Source organism: Camellia sinensis, chromosome 14 (assembly GCF_055761805.1).
Source record: "Camellia sinensis isolate YWXY chromosome 14, ASM5576180v1, whole genome shotgun sequence".
Classification (NCBI taxonomy): Eukaryota; Viridiplantae; Streptophyta; class Magnoliopsida; order Ericales; family Theaceae; genus Camellia; species Camellia sinensis.
In genome coordinates this window covers 37,871,767-37,892,061 of record NC_138974.1, presented here as the reverse complement: position 1 = coordinate 37,892,061, position 20,295 = coordinate 37,871,767, and the positions used below count along the sequence as shown (strand labels likewise).

The 20,295-nt window shown below is 41.9% G+C and overlaps 1 protein-coding gene across 1 annotated transcript; it reads right to left on the bottom strand.

Annotated features, from left to right (window-relative positions):
* Nucleotides 1-1,404: 1,404 nt before the first annotated feature.
* On the bottom strand, nt 1,405-14,713 carry LOC114321525 (signal recognition particle 9 kDa protein-like). Its single transcript, XM_082907365.1, has 4 exons — nt 14,603-14,713; nt 14,348-14,416; nt 2,147-2,240; nt 1,405-1,692 (listed from the first exon to the last, which is right to left on the bottom strand). Exons 1-4 carry the CDS (start codon nt 14,672-14,674, stop codon nt 1,616-1,618), a joined length of 312 nt encoding a protein of 103 aa, XP_082763491.1. The 5' UTR covers nt 14,675-14,713; the 3' UTR covers nt 1,405-1,615.
* Between the last annotated feature and the right edge of the window lie 5,582 nt (nt 14,714-20,295).

Sequence of the window (20,295 nt, the reverse complement as noted above, 5' to 3'; positions counted from 1 at the left end):
AATAATTATAATTTAAACATTGCTAATGGGTAGCTCGAAAGGGAGCTGGCCCGATTGGCTTAAATTCCAAAACGACGTCATTTTGAAATTTTTTTTCTCTCTCTCTTTTCTCTCTGAATATGAATAAGAAAGAAGAAAGAAAGAAGATGGAGCTGGGGAATCGAGAGAGAAAGACCATCAACATCAACAACAATACATCATCATCAATAACAAACAATAATCACAAATAAATAAATAAATAAATAATTGTAGAATCTAAATAACAACACCACATCATCATCAACACGTTTTGGTATTCTCTGTTTTTTTTTTCCTTTTCTTCTAACAGAAAGAGAGATAAATCTATAAACATACAGATCTATACAGATCGGAGAACAGAGAGAGAGAGATAGAGGTACATAGATCTATACAGATCTGTGTACATACATAGAGGATGATGGCGTCGGTGATAGCGCCAATGATGGGTGGAGCCTCTCTCTCTCTCTCTCTATGTGTGTGTGTCTTTGTTCCCCCTACCTCTTCTTTCTTCTCTTTCTTTCTCTTTCTCCTTCTGTTTCAGAGATATAAGAGGAAAAAAAGAAAAAACTATCCAAAACGACATCGTTTGGGCAGTTGAGCTATTCGAGCAAAAGGCATTTCGAGCTACAAAGTATTATTCTAATTTAAATGTACCATTTTATTTTATTAACTTGTATTTGCTGCTATACTTCTCCAAAGTTGTGTTGAACTCATATTATGCACACCCAACTAAATCTATTTATATATTTAAATAATATTTGTTTTAAAAAATGAACGACAAATATAATTTCAAAAATAATTATTTATTTTTTATAATATAAATTTGATTCAAACATATAACTACATACATATTAATATTTTACATAAATATTCTATCCAATAAGTTGCAAAAAGTAAACCGTTCGGGTTATCGAAACGAGACCTATGATGGGTTCCACAGATCCTTCAAGTTCTCCCATGTTGATATCACAACATGATAGAAACCCAATACAACAAAAAAGCATAGCACCAAAAAAAAAAAAAAAAAAAAAAAAAAACTTGTGACACATTAAAAATGTGATAATGAAATTGTGAATAAACTGAACTACATTCATAAATGAAAAATAACTCCCATGCAACAGTTCAAATCAACATTTAATTAAATCCGACGCCTTAAAAACACGTAATGCAGTCAATATGCATATAACCGAGTCTTTAGTTGAATCAAGAATACCCAAGCTAGTTATAAACTAATTTGCCTTCAAAACTTAAATAACACTCCCTATTTGCTTTGGTTAAGATGAACCTATTGCCAGGACAAAAATATATGAAATGATACTCTTCAAATCAAACACACCATTGAATCTTGATGGCCATTTTTGTTCCTTTATGGTGTGGGGATTGGAGTTGCAAGAAATTTTGCATTTTAGGGCTTTGGCCCTCTTTTTAATCCCAAAAAGAAGGGGGCAAAAGGACAGTATCCTTGAATCCCATGGAATATATCACTAATCAGCACTGTTGTAAGTAATAAAAAGGTATTGAAGTTCAAGAAAAAAAAAAAAAAAAACAACTAACTTTGCAGTCGAGAATCGAGTATCGAAATCAATCAAGAACAAAATTACTGTTTCCTTCCCCTACCCTTGTTGGTCGGCTGTGCTTCCATCTGCTGTTTTCCAGTAACTTCTGATATATCCACTGTAGAAAGAGAGGAGAGACGAATTTTCCCTCATCAGAATAATCCAAAGCACATAAGATGCAAAACCAAAAACCAATGATAATAACTAAAAAAACCATTAAAAATATTTAGAAATTGTTTGCAGGGTACCCAATTTGCATCCTCACCTCAAGAGGGACATCCCTAGGGCATCCCATGGAAACAAAAACACCTGGTTGAGGTTCATGCAGCACTCAAAATGAAGTTGTTTCCATTTACAAATCATACATAATAATATGTTTATTTAAGTTGCATCATCAGATTAGGATTGTTAACAAATTTCATAAAACCATGCGGTTCCATTTTCTACCACGCTAGGGTGATTTTCTTTGAAATGACAAGATGCCATTCTTGCAGAGGGACTGATTGGTTCAATTACCATTAAAAAAAAATTGAGGATTAAATTTTCATGTGAAATCACAGAAAGAAGGATACCTTCAGGACCACGGGCCATCAGCGTAAAGAATATGCTGTTGAATTTCTCCATCTTCTTAGCTTCTTGCGCCTGGTCTGTCTTAAACTTGAGACACTAACAAGGAATAAAAAATAATAAGAAAAGATAGGCACACATCCATTTACACTTCCAAACACACACGACACCCATGCTGAGAGTGAGTTCATATGCCAAAAAACTGAGAATTCTCTCGGTGCTGCTTCTACAGTCTTTATCAATCACCTAAGTTCAACACAACTGTAATTGAGCTCTATATTCCCTTTCTCAATGGCCAACTTGGAATCCCAATTTTGTGCATTAACAAACAAAAAATCATATCCCAGAATCCTCTCCTCAAAGTGCAGCTAGAAAAAATTTGTTTAGTGTTCTAGAAGTTAGGCTATCAAATCCCAAGGATTTTAACAGTAGCAAATTATTTTCACAAGTCCATCAATCAACTTTAAACCAATTTTTGGCAAGTCACCAACAAAAAAATGCACGGGAAATCACTAACCAGCTTTTTTCTAGTATGACATTGCTCGAATACGCAATCTCTCTTGGAGATCAATGGCTAACTCCCCCATGTATTATCTGCAAACTAGCATTCCTCTCTGTTTATTCTAGGCCTTTACTTTGCTTTTCTTTTATTTTCTTTTTATGGGTAGGTAGTAATGTCCTTAAAACACTTATAACCAATGTGAAGACTAATTGAGAAAGTTCACAAAATATAAAATCAAATTAGGGGAAGAACACAAGAACATTGTTTGACTCTACAAAGAATAAAGATTGAACATATAAGCCCCAATAAAAATGGTTGTAACACATGAATAAATCCCTAATTGCATCCTAGTCAATACAAATACAAACTGAGAGGGAGATTTATAGTCTGCCTTTGGGCCGTGGTAGAAGCCGGACAGGAAGAGTGTTGAGCATGTTTGGGCCGAGCTAACTTGGGCCTGTCCAAAGTTGGTTTTGCTCGGTCGGGGCCCAGGTCCCATGTTTAGGCCAAGCTAACTGGGCTTCCCCGGAGTTGGTCTTGCTCGGTTGGGGCCCAGGTCACATATTTGGCAAAGTTAGTTTGGCCAAGGTTTCCGTCTGCAAACCCAGGTTTCGTGAGAGTACGTTTAGCTCGGTTGGAAAGAACTTCTGAGTACCGGCTTAAGCTGTCTGGAACCTGATCTTCCTGGAATGTTACTGAGCTCGGTTGTTGTGGAGCTTGGCGAGTGGAGCACTCAGATTCGTTATGCAGCCCGGCCGTGTGAGGCCAAGGTGATGTCGCCGGGCTGCCGAGTTCCCGCTAATGTTGTCTGGCGGTTTGGTTAGGTAGTGTTCGCTGGATTTGTGCTGACAGATGGGAGAGCAGCTCCACGTGTCAAGAGACTAATGGGTGCAGAGTTGAGCGCAGAAAGTATATAAGCATGACTGCGCCCCCCATGCTGGGGATGGAACATCATTTGGTGAGATACAATTTGATATTGATTGAGTTCTTCTCTCTCTCTCCCTGAGTGTGTGCTAACTTGACCATCGGAGGGGTTTGCCGGCAACAAACCGTCGGGTAGCTCACCGCCATTGTATTCTTAGGTTGATTGGATAGACACGAAGCTTGGACGAAAGGAGTATGGACAGCGACGGATATTTCCTCCCCATACAATTGTCGTCGTCTGTGGGAACATTTTTGCAAACAAAACCTTGTCCTCTGAGCTCATCTGATCGCCTTCCATGGCGAACAACGACGAAATACCGTTGTCTGCCATTGATGGAGCTACCCCGGAGTCAGCCAGGTAGAGATATGGACTCCCCGCCATTCAGAACATGGCCAACCTAGAGACTTTCCCAGGAGGACTTCCAAGAGATGCATGAGATAAGCGCGCTAGAAGTTTCGGTTACTCCCGGAGCCCAGACGAACACCGGTGGTGAAGAAAATTGCACGCTAGGCGTCTGGAGCACAAGTTACAGGACCAACACACCGTTATCCGGATAATGGCGGCGGAGGTGGAAGCTCTCAAACGGCAGGTCAAAGGGAAGGGTGTTGCTGGAGTGAGAGACCACAGTGAGCGCACCCAACCACGTCGTTCAGGTAGCCAGAGTCAGCGGCACACGCCCTCCCTTTCTATCACCAGAAGTTACAGGGATGGAGATTCAGACGCGCCTGTAGAGAAGTCAAGCGTGCAAGATAGTACCTACCATCCCTCGCGTCCGGCGACGACGTCGAGATATTCTTACTCCGTTCGTTCAGAGGATTTACGGGTTGTTTTGAAGGAACGGGCTCGCCGGCGAGAGGCTCAAAGGGTGCCGGCGTTCCAGCGGCTGTCATACGGGGGTCACGCCAGTGAGGAGGTCATAATGCCGCTACCCTACCCAGCCGTGCCAGCACCTCTGGACACAGATTTGGCGAGGCTAAACGCCACCCCCTTCTCCCTTGAGATAGAAACCACACCGCTCCCCGTGGGCTTTCACCAGCCCAAGTTTACGCTTTACGACGGAAGGACCGATCCATACATGCACGTAAGCCACTTTCGGCAGTCATGGCCGGACATAGGCGCAATGACGCTCTTATGTGCCTTATTTTCTCGTCGAGTTTAGGCGAGCTAGGCTTGAAATGGTTTGAGAGGCTACCGGAGGAAAGCATCGAAAGGTGGCAGCAGTTGGTAGAGGCATTCGTGACTTGTTTCAAGACCAACACCAAAACGCCAAAGGAGGTGGACCACCTTCTCAGTGTCAAGATGGAGTCGAGCGACACCCTCAAAGCATACAACTCCAGATATTGGGAAACCTTCAACGAGATTTTAGATTGCCCGATCAACTTGGCAATCACCCAATATAAGCGCGGTCTCCCGGTCGGACATAGGCTGAGGGACTCGCTTACAATGAACCAGCCGACATCCATGGGGCAACTAATGCAGCGCATCAATGAGCACCTCTGGATAGAGGATAATGCAGCGGCGTCCACCGTGAAGGCAACTCCAGTGGCAACAGACAAAAGGGCAGCTGGCAAGGTACACGCGGTCGGACAGGAGACTAACTGTCCAAATGATCGCGCCGGGGAATCTGACCGTGGACCAAGTCATCGAAACCGGGGTAGAGGACGTTGAAATGACCGAGCAGAATATCCCCGCGATGACGCGGTTGATGCAAACAGAAGGTTGAATGCTCGGACGGGCATCACCACGGTATTTAAGATTCCAATCTATCGCATACTTAGCGAAATCCGTGATGAGGATTACGTCCAGTTTCCTGCTAAGCTAGGCGACGCGCAAAAAAGCTTAAATCCGCGGTACCGCTGCACATATCATAGGGAGTGAGGACACCGGATAGAGGACTGTTTGCCTTTGAATCAACACTTGGAGGAGTTAGTCGCCGCTGGTCACTTAGACCTTTACATTGATGGAGGCGTTAAGGCCGCGCATCCTACCTCGGCTGATCCAAATGGTTTGGATGACTTAGAGACGCCCCCTCAAGGAGTGGTCAATGTGATCCACGGCATAGTGGAGCCGGCGCGCGTATGCGAGCTCCGAGGAATGATAAAAAAGGCGGAACATATGAGGGAAGTTTTGTTAGTCCAGCTCGTGGTCAAAAAGGGGAAAACCGAGGAGAAGATGTGATTAGTTTCTCAACTAAGGACCTAGAGCGCATTCAAACGCCACACAATGACGCCCTAGTGGTCACCCTCCGCGTCAGAGATTTCGATGTCAAACACATCTTGATTGACCAAGGAAGCTCGGTTAAGATTATGTACTACGATGCGTTCAAGCAACTCAAATTTCGGGATACAAACTTGGCTCCGGCAACTTCGCCACTAGTTGGTTTCAACTAGCAGCCGGAGTGGCCTATGGGAAAGATAATTTTACCAGTCAAAGTCAGCTCCGTGGTCAAGCAGGTCGAGTTTTGGGTATTGAAGGTGCCGTCTACATACAACCTGATCCTCGGTAGGGGATGGCTTCATGCTATGTAGGCTGTAGTGTCGACCTACCACCAGGTTATGAGATTTCCTTTGACTATGGGGGAAGTTGAGGAAATTTGGGGCGATCAAGTCATGTCAAAGCAATACTTCGTGGCAGTGAACAGGAGCCGATCTGCCAAAGGCTTCGTCCAAATGATTAAAGGTCCGGAGGACCAGGGTGTCCTTGAAGATGTAGGTGCCAAGGCCGAGGACAAGGCTGTTGAAGAGCTGGGGAAAATGCAGATCGATGCTAAAAGTCCAAACAAATTCTTTTTGCTAGGGTCAAGCCTGACCGCCCAAGAAAGGACCGAGATGGTAGATTTCTTGATGGCAAATATCAAAGTCTTCGCCTGGACGCCATACGACATGCCCAGCGTTGACCCAAGCTTTATTTGCCACCAATTCAATGTTTTCCCGGATGCACGCCCTGTCATTTAGAGAATAAGGAGATCGGCTCTTCATCATGCCGAGGTAGTCGCGGAGGAGGTGAGGAACTTGCTTGAAGCACGGGCTATTCAGGAGGTGCACTACCCTCGGTGGATTTCAAACACAGTCGTAGTACCCAAGAAGAATGGGAAGTGGCGAGTTTGCGTTGACTACAAGACCGTCAACCGAGCTTGCCCTAAAGACAGCTTTCCTCTGCCCAGAATAGACCAGCTGGTGGATCTAACGGCCGGGCATAACAGACTTAGTTTCTTAGATGCCTATCGTGGTTATCATCAGATTGCCATGCATGGCCCCGACCGCGAGAAAACCTCTTTCACCACTCCGAGGGGACTCTTCTGCTATCGAGTCATGCCTTTTGGTTTAAAGAACGCCGGGGCAACTTTCCAAAGAATGGTGACCAAAATGTTCGCTCCTCTGCTAGGCCGGACAATGGAGGCTTATATCGATGACATGATGGTCAAAAACAAGCATGAGGTAGACCACTTGTCCGACCTAGCCGGGATGTCCGCCATTCTCAAATAGCACAAGTTACGCCTGAATGCGTCTAAGTGTGCCTTCGACGTAGGATCCGGGAAATTCCTAGGCTTCCTAGTCACAAACCGAGGCATCGAAGCGGACCCCACACAAATCAAACCCATACAAGAATTGAAGCAACCCAACTCGACGAAGGATGTGCAGCATCTGGCCGGAATGGCCGCCGCGCTTAATCGATTCATAAGTCGGTTATCAGATCGCTGCCGCCCTTTCTTTTGAGCCTTGAAATCCAAGTTTTCATGAGACGAGGAATGTGACAGGGCTTTGGCCAAGCTCAAGGCGTATTTGTCTTCCACTCCATTATTGGTGACACCCAAACCCGGCGAAGAACTCTACCTATATCTGGCAGTTTCTCAGCATGCCGTTAGTGCGGTTCTTGTCCGGTCAGAGGGTATACAACATTTACCCATCTTTTACGTGAGCAAAACCTTGCTACCGGCGGAGTCGTGGTACTTGCCGCTGGAAAAACTCGCTTTGGCATTAATGATGGCCTCTAGGAAATTGGCGCACTACTTTCATGCTCACACAATCGTCGTGTTGACCGAGTTTCTTCTCAAAACTTTGTTCGAGCGGGCGGATCCTAAAGTGGGCGGTCGAATTGGGACAGTTTGACATCAAGTTTCAACCTCGAACAACCATAAAAGCACAAGCATTGGCAGATTTTGTTGTTGAATTCTCGCCTAGAATTCACCAAGTATGCCTGGTGGATCTCACCGCGGTAGTCGAGAAAGTGAATGAAGACTCAACGGAAATTGTGCAACAGGGTGATGGTGGCGACGCAGAACTTGCGCGCCCGTCCATAGCACCTCCCGTCAGAATAGTATAGTAGCCCGGAAATACGACGACGGACTTGGGAATAACAGGCCAACCTATTAGGTCCAGTACCGTATCGCCGAGGAGGGATGAAGTAGAACCGAACAACAGCGAACCTGAAACCGCACAGCTGAGCGCCCATGACGCCATCAACCTTCAAGCCTCCCAGGACCCCTCAGAGTGTTGGAAACTCTTCATCGGTGAAATGTGGAAACTTTTTATAGATGAAGCCTCAAATCGTCACAGCGCCGAGCTCGGCATAGTTTTGATCTCGCCAGATGGTCTGACCATCGAGCACTCTATCACCCTCGGATTCTCTGCGTCAAACAACGAGGCTGAGTACGAAGCGCTATTGGTCGGGCTTAAGAGCGCTCTTCAATTGCGTGCATCCAAGTCGATGGTTTACAGTGACTCTCAACTTGTTGTCAACCAAGTGTACGGGGTCTACGAAGCCAAAGACGACAGAATGGCCAAGTACCAAGCTGTCGTAAGAGAACACATCAAGCGATTCCAAGCAATAAGGGTCCAACAAATTGGTCATGAAAAAAACGGCCGTGCGGATGAATTAGCCGGTCTAGCTTCCATTATCGATAGAACATCTCCCAGCCCTCTCCTAATTGAGTTTCTTCCAAGGCCCAGTATTGAGGAACCCGAGCAGACAAAAGTACTCTGCACCGAGCTTGGCCTTTCTTGGATGGACCCTATTATCCTCTTCCTGAAAGAACGGACCCTTCCGGCCGACAAAAAGGAAGCGCATAAAGTCCGGGTGAAGTCAGAGCAGTTTTGGCTCTCTCCATCTGGCGCTTTATACAAGAATTCATACACCGGTCCTTACCTCAAGTGTGTACACCCAAATAGCGTGGAAGCTTTCTTGTACGAAATTCATGAAGGTATATGCGGAAGTCACATCGGGAGAAGATCCATGGCCTACCGAGCTATCTCCCAAGGATATTGGTGGCCATGCATGCAAGCGGACGCTCAAAAATATGTAAGAAAATGTGAGAAGTGCCAGAAGTTTGCCCACCAAATTCACCAGCCAGCCAGAGAACTTCTTCCCCTCACACGTCCTTGGCCTTTTGCGATGTGGGGACTAGACATAGTGGGAACACTCCCGACGACGCCAGGCAACTGAAAGTTCTTCATTGCGGCTACGGATTACTTCACCAAATAGGTTGAAGCTGAGCCTCTAGTGACTATCAAGGAAAAAGACGTCAAACAGTTTGTCTGGCAGAATGTGGTAACGCGGTTTGGCGTCCCTAAGATTCTGATTTCTAATAATGGCACCCAATTTGACGGGTGTTTATTCAGAGGATTTTGTGGGGAATTAAAGATCGAATTCTACAACTCCACTCTGGCTTACCTGCAGTCCAACGGCCAATCCGAAGCATCAAACAAGACCATTCTTGATGGGTTGAAGAAAAGACTTGAGAAAGCCAAAGGAAAATGGGCTGAGGAACTCCCAAGTGTCCTTTGGGCATATCGGACGACCTCGAGGCGATCCACCGGGGAAACTCCTTTTGCCCTGGCATACGGCATAGAGGCGGTCATCCCATTGGAAATCGGCGTGCCCACCATCCGTAGTGAAAATTTTGAGCTCGAGATGAACTCTGAAGCAGTCGCCCTAGAATTGGACCTAGCTGAAGAGCGTCGAGAAAAAGCTTTGATCCACGTGGCCGCATATCAACAAGAATTGTCCAGGAAATACAACAAAACCATGTACCACAGACCATTTAAAGTGGGCGACTGGGTTTTAAGGAAGGTCATGGGCAACACACTGGTGCTGGGCGAAGGCAAGCTAGGGGTAAACTGGAAAGGGCCTTACAGGATAACCGATTTGGCGGACAAGGGAGCATACCACTTGGAAGATTTGGAAGGAAAAGGCATACCCCGGCCATGGAATGTGGCCAACCTCAAACTGTACTATTTCTAGTATTTGACGTTTTTATGTAATTTTTTGTGTAAGTACTTGCTCTCTCTGTACTTCCGAATGTAATACTCTTTTTGTCAATATAATATAAGTGAATTATCTTTGAAGAAGCAGTTTGTTGTCTTCGGGGCCTGCTATTGTATTTTAGCCGAGATGATTTACTTCGGCTGATGGAGTTGATGATTTGCTCAACTCTCGAGCTTCAGCCGAGATGATTTTCCCCGGCTGAATGAGTTGGTGATTTGCCCAAGTGTTTTAGCCAAGATGATTTACCCCGGTTGAATGAGTTGGTGATTTGCCTAACTCAAGTGTTTTAGCCGAGATGATTTATCCCGACTGAAAGATTTGGTGATTTGCCCAACTCAAGTGTTTTAGCCGAGATGATTTACCCCGGCTGAAAGAGTTGGTGATTTGCTCAACTCAAGTGTTTTAGCAGAGATGATTTACCCCAGTTGAAAGAGTTGGTGATTTGCCCAACACAAGTGAGTTTATCCTGACTATTTGTATGAAAGACTTTGTTTACATAGCGTTGGCAGGACATCACTTTCTCTAACCGAGATACTCTTCTCGGCTTTATTGGAGATAGTGCGGTTAAAAGGAAAATTACAGCAGACATTGCATTGCAAGAGTGTGTGAAATGATAACTTTTCATTAAAAGAAAAAATTTGGTACATAAGGTGGGGCAAGCAGCCCAGTTACATTCTCTAAAAAAAAAAAAAAAGAGAATTAAACTAAGGGGGAAAGGTCAGCAAAGTCGTCCCCGGTTGCAACGGCCTCCAGGCCGACCGTAGTTGTGGTTTCTTGGACGCCGGACTCCACTTGGCCGGCCTGCTATGGGCGGTTTTCTCCCTCGACATTTTCCTTGGCTTCGTCCACGCCTTCTTCCTCGGTATCAGCCTACAATGCACTGAAAACATCGTTGGCGTATAGCACCATGTACGTCGGCAGAAAAATAGCTAGAGGGGAGGCAAACACGTCGGTTCCAGATCCTTGGCCGAGCTATTCGCAAGCAGCCTTCCAACCGGACTTGAAGAATACGTCCTTAGTGGCCTCGACTTGTTTGGTGTAGCTTTCTTCGGCCTCCTTGAAACCTTCGTTGTTGGCCTCATCCACCTTATCCTTCCTTGATTGTTTTAAAGCTTCCAGCTTGGCCCGGAGAGCGTCCCTTTCTTTCTCGACGGCCCCAAGTTGGCCGAGCAATTTGGAGTTATCTGTGTTTGCAATCTCCTAAGAAGCCTTTAACCGTCCCAGCTCGGTCTGCAGATGCTCGACCTGGCTGGCGACGTTGGTCGCCTTTTGCCGGAGTCTGTCAATCTGCTCCATTACAAGGTGTTGTTTCTGGATTGCCTACAAGAATTGAGTTTGATTAGAGAAAGGGAACCGAGCAAACACTTGGAAAAATTTGAATAAAGCATGCAAAATTCTTACCCAGGTCATAGACTTGACCGAGGACTTCACGAGCCGGGTGTCGGGCACGTGGTCACTGCCGGCCACGTCGCTCAGTAGAAGGAGTTGCTTTTGTTAGGTCAAAGGCTAGGAGGTGTTCTTTGTCATCTTTGACTGATGCACTTGCCGGGATCTCCTTACCCCGGTGCTTTAACTGGGGCTTCCAAGGCGGAGTTGGCACAGATGTGACCGCGGGTTGCTCGGTGTTCAGCTCCGTAACGAGCTCGACTGAGGGATTGGCGGTTCGAGGCCTTTTCTTAGCTCGGCGGGTGTCCTTGCTGGTCTGTGCCGCGACAGTTGACGCCAACGCAACCACGGCCCCACTTGTTTGACCGGCTACAGCTGCGCGGGTAGGGATGCTCAGCAGCTCGGTGGATGTGGCGGTGATGAGGTTCTTAATGCGGCTCTGTTTGGCCATTTCTTCTTCTTCGATCAGCCGGATAAGGGGCGCGTCCGGTAGTGTTGGGTCGGGTGGTGAAGACGGCGCTTGAAGAAAGTCTATTACTCTACTTCGGAGGGGAGCGGAGTATTTGTAGGTCGGTACGTAGCCGAGAAGTTTGTGACAATCCCAATTACGGTACCGGGGCACAGTTCTGATGGCTACTTCGTTGGGGTTATAGTAGTTGACTTGCAAAGCTTCGATGGCTGCAAAGAGGAAAAGAAGAAAAGGCATTAGTATAGAATGGTAAAGGAAAATAATTTGACCGACCAGTGAGCACGACTTATATGTCGAACCGAAGTTCTTGCTGATGTACTAGCCGGGCACGTCGGCTGTTTCATAGTTTCCAGACACCCAGAAAAAGTTATCGTCGTCGTGCATATCTTTATCTGGGGTGCCGGTCACTATCTTCTCCTTGCCCGGTCTGATCTTTAAATAGTAGTTGAGACCATCGTCTGTATGCCCTAGGGTGTACTGGCGTAGAATCTCGGCTAACCCTAAGCTTAGGCCCAGCCGGTTGTTTAGCTCGACAATCCCGTTTGTTATACGGTAAGTGCTGGTTGAGACTTGCGTTGGTGCTAGCCCGGTGCGCCTCCAGAACTCGTACATAAGAGGATTGACCAGGAAGCGAAGGCCGCCTTCGATAATGGAAAGCACGGTGAAAGGGCACTGGTTTAGTCTGCCCCAAGGGGTTGTGTCCTCGGCACCGAGCTCGAGATGTACGTCTGCGGGGACACCGTATTCTTCCCGGAACGCGGCTAGTGCGATCGGCGTGTCAACCAAGAAGCGGTAGCGCCCCATGTATAGCCAGTTGGTTTTAGCACGGCTGTGTTAGTTTGGCAAAAGCTCTAGTTTGATGGCTGCTCGGTCTTTGAGAGCCTTAGTGTTGGTGCGTGGTCCCCTTGGACTCTGCAGTAAAAGGAGTGTAAGTGTAAGTGGGAGCGCGATCGCCCAAAACGAGCTTGACTTTAGCTCAGTCATATGGTGTGCCAGTCCATATCGGTCACAGAGGTAAACCAGAAGCTCGGCCGCTCAAGCGGACCAGATTTTAGCCCGGTCGAGCGGTCTAGTATTCCGTTACCTCGGTTTCTACACGAGTTTTGTGAACTCGCAACTTGCTCGGTTTTGGTGCTTGTTGGGATCAAAAGAAGACTTGGAGCCTGGTCCTCCCCAGATCCTCGCGTGTTCATCACTGAAGTTGAAGAATAATAAAGAGAGCAAGGGCAGAGGAGGTTTTTGAGGAGCTATATCCTAAAAACCTATGGCTTTTATGCCCTAAAATGTGAAACACCAAATGAAAAAGCAATGAAGAGATTCAAAGAACTTACCAGAATGAGGGCAACGATTGAATCTTCGAGCACGAAATCAGTCCAGGGCTACGAAGGTGTTTGATAGAGAGGAGGGCACTACTGCGACGGGTCGCCTGGAATGAAGGAGAGACCGTAAAGAAGAAAATGAGAAGGGGGCAAGTGGCGTGTTTATAGGAGAAAAGAACCGCCAAAATTTGAATATGAAGAGATGGCTGGATTGCCTGTTCGAGGCCAATGAGCGTAGGACGCGTGTCCCAATTGACGGCGGCGCGTCAGTATTGAAGAGACAGGATAGATAGTTGAGGCGTCGACTGAGCAAATCAAAAAACCAAGCATGGGGATTAGCTCGGTCGACATCTTGCGGATTGAGGACCGAGGGGGAATCTACCCCGGTCTTATCATGTAATCTCAGTCACGTTTGCGCGGACAGAATTAAGGGACAATTGAGAGGGAGATTTATAGTCTGGCTTTGGGCCGTGGTAGGAGTTGGACAGGAAGAGTGCCGAGCATGTTTGGGTCGAGCTAACTTGGGCCTGTCTAGATTTGGTTTTGCTCGGTCGGGGCCCAGGACCCATGTTTAGGCCGAGTTAACTGGGCTTCCCCGGAGTTGGTCTTGCTCGGCGGGGCCCAAGTCACATGTTTTGGCAAAGTTAGTTTGGCCGAGGTTTCCGTTTGCAAACCCAGGTTTTGTAGGAGCAAGTTTAGCTCTGTGGGAAAGATCTTCTGAGTACCGGCTTAAGCTGTCTGGAACCCGGTCTTCCCGGAATGTTACTGAGCTCGGTTATTGTGGAGCTCGGCGAGTGGAGCACTCAGACTCGTTATGCAGCCTGGTCGTGTGAGGCCGAGGTGATGCCGTCGGGCTGCCGAGTTCCCACTAATGTTGTCTAGCGGTTTGGTTAGGTAGTATTCGCTGGATTTGTGCTGACAGATGAGAGAGTAGCTCCACGTGTCCAGAGACTAATGGGTGCAGAGTTGAGCGCAAAAAGTATATAAGCATGACTGCGCCCCCCATGCTGGGGATGGAACATCATTTGGTGAGATACAATTTGATATTGATTGAGTTCTTCTCTCTCTGCCTCTTTTCCTGAGTGTGTGCTAACTTGACCGTCGGAGGGATTTTCCGGCAACACACCGCCGGGTAGCTCACCACCGTTGTATTCTCAGGTTGATTGGATAGACACAGAGCTTGGACGAAAGGAGTACGGACAGCGACGGATATTTCCTCCCCGTACACAAACAATTGAAACATAATTAAATAACAATAGTCTATAAAACGAAAGGTCACAAAAACCAAAAACCAAAAACCAAAAAAAAAATGGAAGACAGTGAATAAGAAATAATTCATACCTCACAGTTATCAGTGACCTTGAGAACCAATTTACCATCACAATGTCTGTATTTCATCACATAACGCATCTATATCCCAGTGCAATTGAACAGGGAAAAAAAAAATTTGGAAGACAAAATTATTAGTACAAGTAATAAAGAAATATTATAATTGAATTGAAGAATTCGAAGATGGATCTATCATCAAAAAAAAAAAAAAAAAAACTAAAAGATAAAAAGGGGAAAGAAATCTGAGAGGTAGAGGTGAAAGATTACAGATTCGGAACTGGCACGATACAATTGGACAGATCTCTCCACGAAATCGTCCCATGATGTTATATAAACCATTCTCACTCTATATATAAGTGTATATAGACAGATATACACAGAGAGAATCCAATAATTCGCAGATGCTGTCGTTGATCTCTGGGGGAGGTGAGGTTTTCAATTTTCGGGGTTTAGGGATGCGTCTCTGACATTATGTTTTTTTTTTTAATTACACTTTACCCTTGTGATTTTACTGAAGCCCTTATAATTTAAAAAATATATACCTCAGTGGTGAGAAAGTCTATTTTCACACACTATTTACACTCTGTTAATACATTTAATGAATTTTTTTTATTATATTTTTGCTCTAAAATGAAACTATCAAAATGCCCCTTTTCCTTCAATCAAAACCCTAACCCTCAATCAAAACCCTAGCTACTAACTACTACCAGTAGCCATTGCCGACCACCACCCACCACCTCTAAACCCTAACCCTAAACATGGTAATATTTTCATCCCGTTGCCGCCTCACCGTCACACCACTCTCATGCAACCTTCTCCACCATCGCAAGCATCATGGAACCTAGATCTAGGAAAAAGACTCATTTTCTTACTATTCGGACTACCAGTATCGAAAGAATCGCTTCCATTTGAAAATTAACAATTGAACCAATGAATTTGGTTCGACCATCAACATCCGAATAAAACATATTGGTTCGACTTTGAACTTCCGAACCTTACATATTAGTTCGATACTATACTTCTGAATGAAACAAAAATATGTATGTTTATTAATTTTTTGCAAGAAATAGAAAAAACCAGTGACGAATTTCAAAATGGAGGTCTTCTATGGAGGTCCTTCAATGGAAGTTTAGTGGAATTTCAAAATCTGAACCACAATTTCAATAGAGGTTCAAAGTTGATGTGTATGTTGAGTGAGTTTGTAGGTGGAGATGGCGACTAGAAGTGAAATGGAGGTGGTAACGATGGTGCTGCGTCACCGCCAACAAGGTGGTTGCTGGTTAGGGTTAGAGTTTGGAAGATGAAGAAGATAAGGATGTGCACACATTTTTTATTAAATAGACATATTTGGAATGTAGGCTGTGTGAACTGAGATAAATACTTAAAAATTAAATTATTAAGTGGTGTGAGAAAGAATGTGTATAAAGACAATGTGGTGTGTGGAAATAGAATTTTCTAAGAGTGAACCGTAAAGTCCAACTCTGTTAATCAATTTTATAAAAAGTCGATAATGGCCTTATTTTTTGCTTTAATTTTCTTTTTTATGTCATCGTGAACCAGGCTCTTTTCTCCATCAACTTTTCTGTATTTTCTTACATTTTTTTATCTCCTTTGCCCATTTTGGCAACAAAAACAAAAGACACTTCTTTTTCTGATTTTTTTTTTTAGTGATTTTTTTTCAAAATTATATCAATTTTTTTTTTTTTTTTACTTTTTTCAGCTCATCTTGTCCAGGCGAATCAAAAAAAGTATATTTTTTAAGAATTTTTTTTTAAAAAAAATCACTAAAGATGAAAATCAAAAAATATTTTTTTATACTTATTTTAGCTTATTTTTATCTTTTCTAGATTTTTTTTGATTTTTTAAAAAAATAATCAGTGTGTTTAGTTTCAATTTTTTTAATTCAGTTTTCAAAAAATTGAGTTTTTTATTTTTCATATTTTTATTTTTAGTGAATATTTTTAAAATTAATTTTTTTTTACGTTTTTAGATGCATCTTATTTAGATGCATATAAATAGTAAGATATTTGTGAAAAAAATATTTAAAAAATTAATAAATACACATAAATATAAAAATGTACTTAATTTTCATATTTTTTTTGTATATTTTATATTTCGTGATTTTTTTAAAAAAGATTTACAAATATTATAATGTATCTATGTTAGATGCGTCTAAAAATTAAAAATAAAAATGCTTAAAATAAAAATTCAGTGAAAATAAAAAAAAATATGGAAAACAAAAAAGTAAAATTTTTTGAAAAACAAATTCTGAGAACTGAAATCAAACACAGTGAATAATTTTTCGGTTCATCTTATCGAGTTGAATTTAGAAATCTAAAACTTTTTTTAAAAAAAATTAACTAAATACAAAAATTTAAAAAAGAAAATGAAAGGTAACTCCCAAAACACCCCTTTTTCTCATTCTATTCTTCTTATTTCCTTTTTTCCTCAACCCTTATGCAACAGCAGCAGTTGCATGCTCCAGCAGACCACCCACATCTTCTTCCTCCAACCGCATTACAACTACCTTCTATCTTTCTATTTTTTTAAAAATTTTATTTTATTTTTATGCAAGCAACCATGAACTAGCTATACATATATATAATTATATAGATATATACATTCATATATAATCCAAAAACCATGGCTCCTCCCCTCTTTCAGTTCACTACCATGAAAACCAACACACATTCATACTTCTATTTATATACGCATTGCATTGTATGCACAGGGAAATCATTACAACATATTTGGGGAATATAATTGTGGCCATTTGTGTCTAACATTGGGTAATAACATAGTCTTTGACTGAGCATAAATTAAAAAATGAAAATTTCTACTTTGATTATGAAACATTGAAATGACCTCAGTCTATTATAATTAGTATGAAGAATCATAAATTATTCCAAATCAATAACCTATTTCAGTGGGTCTACTATTTGTGAGCTGCAATGAAGTGGTGGTCTCATTGTGGTTGTGGATTGTTGAAGGAAGTGAGCCAGAAAGAAAGGAAGATCAGATGGTGGGGATAATGTGCAATGGCGAAAAGGATAGATGAGATAGGTTCCGCTGCCGCTGTTTTGTGATGGAGGAAGAAGAAAGAATAAAAGAAAAGCAAAAGAATAAAACATAAAAATAAAAAAGAGGGTAAAATTGTCATTTTCTAGTGTTGGCCCGAACAGGTGCTTAGCTAGGGAAATTCTATTTCCGCACATCATATTCCCTCAATCCACACACTTAATGAAAAAAATACCAAAATGCCCATATATTAAATCATGCGCGCATCTCTCTCTCTTTCACTCTCAAATCCCCTCTTTTTCTTCCTAGATCTAATTTATTGTCTATCTCTCTCTCTCTCCCCATCAGAGGAGGTGAGGGCTTTGATCACCGCCGGCCGCCGTTCTCATGGCTCCCGTCAGCCGTCGCTCCTCTTCGACTTTTCCTCCTTCGATTTCCGTCATCACACTCACTGTTAGCCGTCGCTCCTCTACAACTAGCAAACCCCCCTCTCTCTCTCTCTAGCTTTCTCTCTCTGGGACTCATCTTCATCATCCTCTATCACTGCGGGGCCCCAAGCCCTGATCTTCCTCGTTCATCGTCGCTACCACCAGTGCGGCATAGGAATTGTGGCAGCTGGGGACGATCGGAGTGGGTGTCTTTTTTTGAAGATAAGGGGCACGAGAGGAGGAGGGAAGGTATTGAGACGAGGAGGAGAGAAGAGTGGCGGTTGGCTACCGACGGACGGTGGTGGACAGTGGCCAAGGGTTATGGTTAGGGTTTGTTGGAGAAGATGAGGGTAATATGGTATTATATGAAAATTGGGGGTGTGTATTGAGATAAAATCAACATATTTAATTTGTGTGTGGTATATACTGAGTAAATGATGTGTACTAAGAGGATTGTGATGTGTAAATAAAATTACCCGCTTAGCTACCGTTTGGCAAGTGAGTTGGGTTTGGATTGAGATTAAAAAAATACAAAAAAAAAATAAAAAAACTAAATAAGTAAATAAGATAAAATTTTACGTTTAAATTATAATTATTTTATTTTTTTCTCACAAAAAAGTCAAAAAGTAAAAAAAAAAAATCAAAAAATTCTTTTCAAAAAAGGCTAATTTCATCAGATAAAATTAATCAAAAATTTAAAAAGTCAAATTAAAAAAATTCTTTCTAAACGAACCCTAATGTAGTGCATGTGATGCACGCAACGCATTGTTACATAAATAGAATTTATAATTTTTATATTTCACTCCATAGCAAATGGATGTTAAGGCCTCGTTTGGTAAGTGATTTTTTTAGTCAAAAAGTCAAAAGTCACTAAAAAAATCAAAAATTCAACAGCTCATACCAAAAAGTCAAAGATTATATTTTCTCTCTACTTTTTGCATACCTTTTAGTAAAAAGCCAAAAAATCATCCTAAACATACTAGTTTTTTTAACTCATATTTTAGCTAAATAATCAAAAAATTACTAAATTAACTTCTACCTAAACGAGGCCTAAGTATATATTTCTAAACTAAAAGGGAGGGTAATGTAGTTTTGAGTTAAATTACATGGGGATAAAGTGTAATTGACCCTCTCTGTTTTTAGTAGGGGTGAGCATGGTTCGGATTGGACCGGATTTGGGTAAAACCAGGACCAATCCGTTATCTACGGTTCCTGAAAAATTGGAACCAATCCAATCCGTTTAAATTATGGAACCAATCCGAACCAATCCATTGAAATACGGATTGGATCGGTTTAGGACCATGGATTCACATAATTAAATAACAAAAAAATATATATAACACTTTAATTTCATAAAAATATAAACATAATGCTATATTAGTTCCACAATAGCAACATCTATTTCTATAATAGCGACATACTGTGCTAGAATTTAAACAACCATAAGAAAACTGATTTCACCATAAGTATTTAGACCATTACAAATTAAAACTAAAAACTAACAAACAAAAGTAATAAAAGAAGATATTATACAGTTTTAGGTTTGAGTTTAGATTTTATATAGAATAAGAGAAGATACTATGGGGGAGGATGTATAATAAAAATATATACTATTTGTATACGGTCCGGATCGGTTCCAATCCGGAACCGTGAGGTTCAATCCGGAACCAATCCGTGTACTACGGATTTTTAATTTTTCAATCCGGAACCGAACCACGGATTCAAAAAATCAATCCAAACCTATCGGATTAGACTAGACTGGATCGGATTACAGATTTCACGGATTCCTTGCTCAGCCCTAGTGTTTAGGCGGTGATTCGGCAATGAATTTGACTAAATAATTTTTTAAAAATAAAGAAACAATTATATTTTATTTTATAAATTATATTTTATTTTAATTTATGATCTAAATTAATGTATAAATTATATTTTATTTTTTAAAAATTAATGTATTTTTGAGTTAAATTATATTTTATTTTTATTTTAAAAAAATTTATCTAAATTTATGATCTAAATAAATAATAATAATAATTTAATCAAAAAATAATCATAAATTTAGCATAATCGAATTGATAATTTTTATTAAAATTAAAGTAACTAAAATTAATGCAAATGGTGTATAAATATATATGAATAAATAGAAGTAATTTTTGTGTAAAAAATAAACAATATTATTATTCTATTCATATGATAGATAAATTTTTAAAATCATTGTTTGCCTTTAATCAAAATTTTATTCAACTTTGAATAAAAAAATTTATTTAATATGAATCGATAAAATGGATAAACTTGGATTGAAGTTTAAATTTGAGTAAAACTTAATAAAAAGATAGAATAATAAATTTAAGGACAAATTACAGCAATAGTCCTTAGAATTTACCCATGATTTTATTTTTGTCCCTATATTTCTAATTGCATCAATTTTGTCCCTACAATTGGTTTTTGGCTCTATATGATTTAATAGTTAACCGCCGTTGACTTTTTGGACAGAAATTAACGCGTGCCTTGCACGCA

Excerpts from the sequence above, each read along its gene's own strand:
- LOC114321525 (XM_082907365.1), bottom strand. The coding sequence starts at position 14,674 with ATGGTTTATATAACATCATGGGACGATTTCGTGGAGAGATCTGTCCAA. Across the intron at positions 14,417-14,602 it reads ATCGTGCCAGTTCCGAATCT|ATGCGTTATGTGATGAAATA; the intron begins GTAATCTTTCAC and ends ACTGGGATATAG. Across the intron at positions 1,693-2,146 it reads GATGGCCCGTGGTCCTGAAG|TGGATATATCAGAAGTTACT; the intron begins GTATCCTTCTTT and ends CTCTTTCTACAG.